The sequence below is a fragment of the Camelina sativa genome, chromosome 6 (genome assembly GCF_000633955.1).
Source record: "Camelina sativa cultivar DH55 chromosome 6, Cs, whole genome shotgun sequence".
NCBI lineage: Eukaryota > Viridiplantae > Streptophyta > Magnoliopsida > Brassicales > Brassicaceae > Camelina > Camelina sativa.
In genome coordinates this window covers 21,936,596-21,945,048 of record NC_025690.1, presented here as the reverse complement: position 1 = coordinate 21,945,048, position 8,453 = coordinate 21,936,596, and the positions used below count along the sequence as shown (strand labels likewise).

At 36.5% G+C, this 8,453-nt stretch overlaps 4 protein-coding genes across 4 annotated transcripts in view; all 4 read right to left on the bottom strand.

Moving 5' to 3' along the window:
* The window catches only part of LOC104792863 (phosphoinositide phospholipase C 6), a 3,919-nt gene extending 2,587 nt beyond the window's left edge, over nt 1–1,332 (bottom strand). The window contains exons 1-3 of the mRNA XM_010519120.1: nt 707–1,332; nt 423–619; nt 198–333 (exon numbers count right to left, since the gene is read on the bottom strand). Coding sequence (XP_010517422.1) covers nt 198–333; nt 423–619; nt 707–1,114 — 741 coding nt within the window. The 5' untranslated portion in view covers nt 1,115–1,332. The remainder of the gene's footprint in view (nt 1–197; nt 334–422; nt 620–706) is intronic.
* LOC104792861 lies at nt 2,029–2,970 on the bottom strand. The gene is made up of 2 exons (XM_010519108.1): nt 2,648–2,970; nt 2,029–2,525 (listed from the first exon to the last, which is right to left on the bottom strand). The coding sequence occupies exons 1-2, from the start codon at nt 2,832–2,834 to the stop codon at nt 2,197–2,199; spliced, it is 516 nt and encodes a 171-aa protein (XP_010517410.1). The 5' UTR covers nt 2,835–2,970; the 3' UTR covers nt 2,029–2,196.
* On the bottom strand, nt 3,444–5,217 carry LOC104792860 (protein yippee-like). The gene is made up of 5 exons (XM_010519107.1): nt 4,816–5,217; nt 4,194–4,237; nt 3,993–4,101; nt 3,835–3,890; nt 3,444–3,758 (listed from the first exon to the last, which is right to left on the bottom strand). The coding sequence occupies exons 1-5, from the start codon at nt 4,909–4,911 to the stop codon at nt 3,671–3,673; spliced, it is 393 nt and encodes a 130-aa protein (XP_010517409.1). The 5' UTR covers nt 4,912–5,217; the 3' UTR covers nt 3,444–3,670.
* On the bottom strand, nt 6,032–7,459 carry LOC104792859 (chlorophyll a-b binding protein CP29.3, chloroplastic-like). Its single transcript, XM_010519106.2, has 2 exons — nt 6,802–7,459; nt 6,032–6,515 (listed from the first exon to the last, which is right to left on the bottom strand). Exons 1-2 carry the CDS (start codon nt 7,387–7,389, stop codon nt 6,198–6,200), a joined length of 906 nt encoding a protein of 301 aa, XP_010517408.1. The 5' UTR covers nt 7,390–7,459; the 3' UTR covers nt 6,032–6,197.

Sequence of the window (8,453 nt, the reverse complement as noted above, 5' to 3'; positions counted from 1 at the left end):
GGTTTGGTTGAGATGATTATCCGATGAAGCAATGAAGCAGGAGCAGGAAACTCCGATAAGCTATCTGATTCAGGGTAATACAACATCTGCCCAAAAATCTGCGTAGCCATCTAAAAAAAAAAAAGACAAAGAAAGATTCAAACTACATCAAGATCAAACTGATTGATTCACAAGATAGATGAATATATGTATTTTACCTCAGCAACTTTGGCTTGAAGATCAGATGTAAGATGATCCTCTAAAGTGATTATAACCGGATAAGGTGAGCTAAAAAACGCGTGATCTCTTATCGATTTCAAGCATATGATCAGCGGTACAGGCGTTGTGAGCGTCCTAAAGAATCAAGAAAGCCGCCGTTTCTGAAAATGTTTTTTTGAATAAAGAGACAGAACAAGAACAAAGAAGAACAAGGCTGTATATACCTTCCGTGAAGGACATTGATATCTGTTCCAGTAGAGTTAGGCCAAAGATCAAGCTCGATGACTCGAACACCTCTTTGCAAGGCTTTGATGACAGGGACTTCGCTACAATCGCTGCTTAGTTGATTCCCTGTAAGATACGAATTGTGCCCTGTGTATATAAAGTAATGTGACAATGGAGCTGTCATGTCCTGATGCACCTGTTTCCATCAAAACACACAAATTCACATAAAGTTTCGATTTTTATTTGGTGGGCATAGAGAAAGATTTTATTTTTAAATCGTTACGTGAGGGGTAATGGGAGGGTTGAGATCCTCGTAGAAGAGGAAATTGAAGAAATCGTCGAGATCAAGGCCGTGACGTGTGAAACGCGTGACGTGGTGTCTACGTCGTATAACCTCGTCGATCAAACGTTGAGCCTCCTCGACGGTTGTTCCTGATTCGCCTTGATGGTCATCGAGGAAAGAACAGAGCTGCTCTGCGCCCATTACGCCGGATGATCCGTCTCCGTCGCTCGAATCTCCGTCGACGCTTCCTCCGCCATTGGAGACGGCGAATTGACAGAAAGCGTCGCGGACGTCGTCGGTGGGTGTGACTTCGTTGATCTTGAACTTACGGTTGAAACATTTGAACATCTTGTAATTGTAACTACCGCTGTCGTTGTTATACGACTCTGTTTTCTTCTCCTTCCCCATTGTTAGAAAAAAAAAATCGAAAGTTTCGATTTTTAAAAAATTAGGGTTTGGGTCTTCGAATCCAGGAATATTTTGATTGTTCGTGGGATTCGAAGAACTGAGATTTGGGGATTGAGAAGAGATTGAGAGGAGAAAGAAGACAAGAGAGAGTTTCCTATAAAAGTGGAGGCTTTGAAGCGGGATCGTTTGTCTCCTCTGTTTTGATTTTTTTTCCCGACTCTTTTGAATAATTTCCTAATTCTTACCTATTCGTTTTTCCTTTTTTTTTTTTTTTTTTTTGCAAAATAAAAAATTAATTTCCTTTTTATATTACATATCATTTCTTCATTTCTTTCTTAGGGAAGAAAAAAGAGATATATGTTAAATAACTAAAAAGAGAAATTCTTAATTTTAGTCTTGGTTCTTTAATTTAGTAAAGATCCTTTCTTTTTACACTTTTTAGGTGAAACTTGTATTAGTCTAAGAAATACTAAGTTTATATCTGTTATATGTCCAAAGTACATTTGGATTTTGTAGTCTTTCTTTGTCTTTTTTTTTTCACTTAGTTGATATTGATAATACAGATGCTTTATGAATTATAATCATCAGCCTTTTAGTAGTTATGTTTGTTTGATTTTTATTTATGAATTCGTCAATTAACGAAATCATCATGCATATATACTTCGTCTACATCACGTCGACCTTGGATCTCTGACTTATAAAACTTGGTCGAGTTGCGTTGCAGTAATATTTTGTTTAGATTATTTTAATGTGTTTCAGAATATGCAATGCATGTAGGAGATAAATCTTTCAACATATTAGACTGAGAGTCAATGACGATTCTTTGGGTGTTATCTCGCCTAATGTAGTCTGTTTGGCTATGTGGTTATGGTAAATTTAGTTTTGTTCAATCCTAACATTTTCATTTGGCCATATGCAAAAGAATGAGATGCAATTACACTGTGTGAAACTGATAAACAATGTAAAGAGACTCAACTTGGTTCTGTGACTGAAGCGCCAACCTAAACAAGTGAGGACCACAAAATACACAAGATGAAGTATCTGTTTGATTTTTTTAGTTTTTTTTTTATTAAAACTTGTGTTTACATGTAGGTTTTACGAGGTTGGGATGATGTTCTTGAACTGTGTCCATGTAGCCTGATCGTCCCTGAGGAGTACACACGGAAGCCATTTCTTGAGGAAAGGAGTTTGATGCCTTTGTGTGTGTTGGATTTGTAGAAAGTGTGATAACATCTGCGATAGTGCTTCGGCACATGTATTGGTTTGACGAAACAAGCCTTTTCGAGTTGCGGAATTGCGTGTAGATGAGAAGGAAGATGGATGACAAATTCTCCAAAGTCATCAGTAACACCTTTTACCCATTTTGATCTCTTTTTGAATTCAGTGTGACACTTAATAGCAACAGTTGCACCTATAAGATCATGTAAACAGAAAGCATTAGACTTGGACGACGTAGCGTAGAGGCTATTAAGGTTCATGAGCTTCCAACTGAAAGACATCCAACTTTTGATGTGGAATCCTAACAGAGAATACCTGAAACAGGGGTGTTGCAAAGAACAGAACCGGTTATAACTACAGAGGAGAGTTTGTGTTCCCCATAACCAGCCATCTCCGACATCTCCCTTATACTCCATAACTTGCCTCCAGCAGCAAATGATCCATTGAAGAAGAAGAAGAAGAAGAATAACAAGAAGCAACGGAGGATGAAGAAGCTCTCCATGTTAGAAAAGTATCTCAAAATGATAAGTACTTTTCTTTAAGAATTGATGTGTGTGTAGATGATGGATTTAAGGAGAGCAAATGGTCAACCGGTCCAACTCCATTCGACTATTCTTTGTTTTAATCTCAATGTGTTATCTCAGCTAACTACACTTTGGGGGAGAAAAGTGTAGTAGTTAGCAGGAAAGGAAGAAATAAGCCAAGCCTAACATCACAAAGAAGACTGATCAATTGACTATTTGTGGGTTTGGTCAGTAAGCACTAAGCCACCATTGGTTAAAGGATTTGTTGACCAAAACCACATTTTTTCACCTTTAATCTATATATAAGCCTCCAAATTTTAGCATTGGACATATTTTTGCGACCCGTTTCGCTTTCCGAGTTCTGTCTGACTATTCGATGCATTTTAATGGTACTAAATTGGTAACTCGACCCAGATTCCGTACAGTTCCAACCAAAACATCGTTTGGTCCAAATTGAGAAAGACTGATGGCTTTCAAATCTTTGCGTCGACTGATAAAAGTGAAAGAGAAAAATGTCAAGTGCTATGGAATTCTGTATACTAATTATTTCCAAAGGCAATACCTCATTTTTTGTTTAGTAAAACACATGATACAAAATTTAGAGGAACATTTATTGTAAAATGAAGTATTTAGGTTTAAGATGGTTTCACATGAAAACCATGAGATAATCATCCATTACATAGAATCAGATTTTATTTACTGAGAGGTAAATAATGCAAGAGAAGGAGGTTTTTGTTAGTCTTATTACAACAATTTGGATTGGAGGTTGAAGAATTTACATTTACAGCAAATGTCAAATCAGAGAGAGATGGTTTCAAGCATCATCTGCATCACTTCCACCAATATGCCTTCCATGGCTACTCACCCAATAGTTGCTCCCATCAGGACCCGATATCTTAAATCTGTCAGGACAACAATTTCATAAATCAAAACCCGGTGTTCTTGGAAACTCAAGTCCTGATATGTTGGATATATAACCTTTCAAGAACAGATTTTCCTTCTTTGTACTTTTGATTCTTCTCATGAGCAGTCTCCTGGTAAACAACAGAACACACAACTTAAAAAGGTTAAAACCACCCGAAGAATTCGAACACGGATAGGTTCTTATTAGAACAGTCGATGTCTGGCTAGCTTACATATCTCCAGCCAACGATTGATCCACAAGATACACAGAAAATGTCAGCAACAGTATGTTTTCCAGTCATCATCAGTCTTTCTTCAGTCTCTCCCATTGAAACATTGGCACTAAACCAGATCATCAGAAACGCCATCACAATTTAGCAAGTATTGGATGACGATGATCATCATGAGATTGCTTAGAAATAAGAAACACTTACACCTTATTGAAGAGATAAGCTTTCCCATTCTTGCAGTGAAAAGACTAAACAAGAAACATAAAACACACAACAAACACTATTAGCTCAAGCAACAACAAATGCAGAGTCAGGGAAAGCTCAGTAGCTTTAACTATCTTTTATTCTCAAGAAGCATAAAGATAACCTATCTTAGACCACAAGGAGAGTAAAAAACGATCAAATCAGTTTTCAGATGAATAGATCATCAGCATAGGGGAACTCAACGTTAACAACTATAATTTGAATTTTAAAACTAATGAAATCATTATCTGCTTAATGGCAAATTGAACCATAACTTCAACAATGTAGTAACTCAAAATTCAAAACTCTGAAACTAATTTAAGCTTTCAAAATTACAATTGTTCTTAAATAGCATGATCCCAATAAACAAGAATCAAGTATTTCTCATGATCCCATTAAAGAAGAATCAACACACCACCACATCTCTTCTAGAGAACTATCTATCATTATATAATTCACTCAAATTTGATGAGCATGCAGAACAACAGCAAAAACAGATTCATCACAAACACATAATAAATAATATACAGAAAAAGAAAAAAAGTCAAGAATTGAGAAAAGGGACAAGAAAAGAGACAAAAACCTTGGAGATAATGTCTTCATAAGTAGCAAGATGGGTCTTACAGTGTTTACAGCTATAGATCTTCCCTTCAAGATTCACAACAAACAACCTCCCCATCTTGATACAAATCAAGAACTCAAAATCTGCTAAACAGAGCTTTCGATCTTAACAAGAAAAACAAAACAAAAAGAATAGAAATTCGGGACAGAACAATTCAGACTCTTTCTCTGTATGGACACAAATCAAAACTTGATTGGGTTGAATTTGGTGTTGTTCTGCAGTTAAGCAAATGAAAAATAATGTGGATGGGGAAGGTATAACGTCTTTTCTGAATTATTCACTCTTATTTTTCTTCCTCATCCCAGAAAAGTTGGACAACGTGTACTCTTCACCAATCGCATTTTCTATATTCATGTATATTTTATTGCTTTCTTACACTTTCTTTATACCTTTTTTTTTTGTCTATTCATTTCAAGATTTTATTGAAATTGTAGTTTTCTACATGTGTTGTAAAGTAACAAATATAATGTACATGTATATTATGAGTAATCATGCAAAATTTAAACGGGATGTCATATAATAAGCGTATGATTCCTTACTTAACAATAGTTTTCTCCCTTCTATTATTTAATAATCAAGAAAAATATGATATCTTTACTTTTCTTTTTGGCTCCGATGTCATATCTTATCTTTACCAACAACACAGATTATACAGTCTATCATATTGTCTTTAAGAATACGACAAGGAGTTTGTTTATTGTAAAGAAAAAAAATCAAAGTCAAGCCATTATTTGGATGGTCAAGTAAATCGAGTTTTGGTATGATAATCTTTTTAAAGTGCCTAGATATTAATTCCGTGTAGGCCAACTAGCTACCCTCTAGCCCAACAAGGTTGCTCTCACAAGTTACACCATCGGGTATTTTGTGGGTTCAATCAAAATGAATGATGGATAGATATGCAATATGTTATGTATGATGACTTCATTAGATTTTGGTTTTGTTATAAGAACATCGTCCAATATAATTACATAAGTTTTGTTTTGACAAAGTTCTTACCATCCACTTTGCAATATTATCTTCTATATAGTATGGCAATTTTATCATATAGGTAGCTAGCGAAATTCTTTTTTTTTTTTTAGAGACTTGTCACGTATCAAATGATTACTAATTAATTAGTCTCATCACATCAAACAAGTATTAAAGAGAATGATAATATGTGATTGTAATGGCAGAGAAGTATTAATTAACTCAACCAAGCCTGCTTTACACACAAGATCAACATACGATATATAAACCAGTTCCAACAACACCAAACAAATAAACGACCTCTGATACATAATACAGTTTTAAAAGTATAAGATTGTTTTTTTTTTGGATAAAATAAAGATAGAAAGGCTCATCCCTTAACTGCTAAAGGTGGCAAGGAAGCTGATGGGGCCTTTGCCTGTAAAGGCCGCCTGAAGAGCAAAGATGAGAAATGCGACCATAGCGAGACGAGAGTGCTTTATCTCCGCCAGCTTCAATGCATCCGACTTCTCTGGATCAGACGCGAGTCCCAGCGGGTCAAAATACCCACCCGGGTAAATCCGTTTCTCAGGTTCCAGCTCAGCGTTACGTTGGAACTCGATGTACCCGACCACTAACACCTCTATCCATATCAACGTCGTCAACGAGAACGGCAATGGCTGTCCCAAATACGACGACCCTTCCACCAATTCAACCTAAGACAAACCAAACCGGAATGCATCAATCCAATACCGAACCGAGATTCATAATAACACGAACAACATACCAAAATTTTTTATATGATAAACCGCAATAAATTTAAAGTTAAACCCCTTAAAAAATTAAGCTTTTGGTTACAAATCTGCATGCATGTTTTCACCTATATTATATATGCCTCATATTTTACTTTTTATTTTATCTAACAAATTCTAATTTAAGTACAACGAATGACGCACGATTGTCCACGTGGAAGCTATATTAGTGACGGCTATATGAGTGTACCTTTCCGGCGTCTTGCCATGCGATTCCGGTGAGACCCTCGACAGCGAGGGCGCCAAGAGTACCAAGCATGGCCCACCTTCCATGGATCAGCTCACATTCTCTGAACCGTTGGATCCCAAAGACTTCAGTGTACGGTTGAAACGGCGTCGCTTTGATCTCCGACGACTCTTGGATGACCCCGATGACGTCACCCGCCACGTTCTTGGCAAGGTTTTGGTCAAGCTCGTCGAAATCGAACTGAAGATACTCAGCCGGTTTACCTAAACCGAAAGGGTCGAAACCACGGTCTCCGATCATCGATCCGTCCAACCATTCAGGCGGGTTTGCGCCGGGGAACCAGACTAGTCTGTCTCCGTCGTCTTGGACCTGCTTTGACCTCTTTGGCGGTGGAACAGGTTTCTTTTTCCCGAAACTAAACCCCCCAAACCCGTCTTTGACCGGCTTTGACTTCTTTGGAGGTGGAGCAGGTTCCTTTTTCCCGAAATTAAACCCCCCAAACCGGGCTTGGAACCTACCGGTTCCACGCCTAGGATCTTGAATCCGGATCCCAAAGATACCTGAGGCTGCTGCTGCAGTGGTAGTAGCCATATTTGAGTTTGGTGTGATATGATACTACTGCGTAGAGACACTGATGATTCCAATGTTATAACATATAGTTTATTTCTTTTTTTTCTTGGAATAATAATGACGTGTATGTTTATATGTGATGGTAAATGTAAGAAGCCTTATCTCAGCGTTATCTTCTGTGATTGGTCTCTCTCTTTACCCTTTTTTCTTTTGTGGTGTCGCTACTTTTTAATGACGTCGCACTCTCTCTTTCGTTATGGTAGGTGTCTGTATTTAAGGTATTTTCTTTCTTTTGTTTTCTTTTGTTTTTTAGGATTTCTTTTGTCTATTTCACAATATAGAAAAGACTTTGGTCCCAGTTAAAAGTTATGTCCCCATAAAGCCCGTTTATAGAAGCCCATTAAACCTAAACTTCAAAATGCCTCTTAAATCGTGTGTTTCCAATTTTTGTCTAGTAGTCAGACAATTAGTTTGGTAATATAACTTTAGCTTTGGTATATTTAGGCCAATACTTTGGTTTTGGTGTGTTTTATCATATAGAATAGAATATCTTAATTTGAAGAGAATGATTTTCTAAATACAGATTGGTTTCGGTTTGAGTTCTTCCATTTTCATACATTTCAATTCCAAAGGCTTTTTATAATCAAACTATGTAGGTACTAGGTAGAACTGGCTAACTGAAACTAAAATGCCGCTCAGCTTTTAAATCGGTGTTTCGTTCTAGTAATCAAACTGAATTAGGCCTATTTCTCCTTATGCTTGGTAAGGTTTTGTTATAGACATCCCCACAGTCTAAAGTTATAACTTAAAAACACGGTAACGTAGAAAGTTAGAGTTTGCAATTAAAAATTAGAAATACAAATAAAATAAAGAAAAATTCAGTGAACTTGAGGAGGACTTGAAGTTTCATACGAATTCACAAAGACTTTCTAATTTGATTATTAAATAAAACTGAGACATCTTTGATTAATCCAAATATCTATTTTTGTTAAAATAATCCAAATATTTAGAATGTAAGTTAAAGATAATGATCGTAAAAAGGTTGCTTTACGATTCGTATATAAATTTTTTTGGTGACGTATAAA

What these genes read in the sequence shown, in the direction of transcription:
- LOC104792861 (XM_010519108.1), bottom strand. Translation starts at nt 2,834, where the DNA reads ATGGAGAGCTTCTTCATCCTCCGTTGCTTCTTGTTATTCTTCTTCTTC. An exon ending in TTGCAACACCCCTGTTTCAG is followed by an intron (nt 2,526 to 2,647) that starts GTATTCTCTGTT and finishes ATGATCTTATAG; the next exon opens with GTGCAACTGTTGCTATTAAG.
- LOC104792860 (XM_010519107.1), bottom strand. Translation starts at nt 4,911, where the DNA reads ATGGGGAGGTTGTTTGTTGTGAATCTTGAAGGGAAGATCTATAGCTGT. An exon ending in ATGAAGACATTATCTCCAAG is followed by an intron (nt 4,238 to 4,815) that starts GTTTTTGTCTCT and finishes TTTCTTGTTTAG; the next exon opens with TCTTTTCACTGCAAGAATGG. An exon ending in GCTTATCTCTTCAATAAGGT is followed by an intron (nt 4,102 to 4,193) that starts GTAAGTGTTTCT and finishes GATCTGGTTTAG; the next exon opens with TGCCAATGTTTCAATGGGAG.
- LOC104792859 (XM_010519106.2), bottom strand. Translation starts at nt 7,389, where the DNA reads ATGGCTACTACCACTGCAGCAGCAGCCTCAGGTATCTTTGGGATCCGG. An exon ending in CATGGCAAGACGCCGGAAAG is followed by an intron (nt 6,516 to 6,801) that starts GTACACTCATAT and finishes GGTTTGTCTTAG; the next exon opens with GTTGAATTGGTGGAAGGGTC.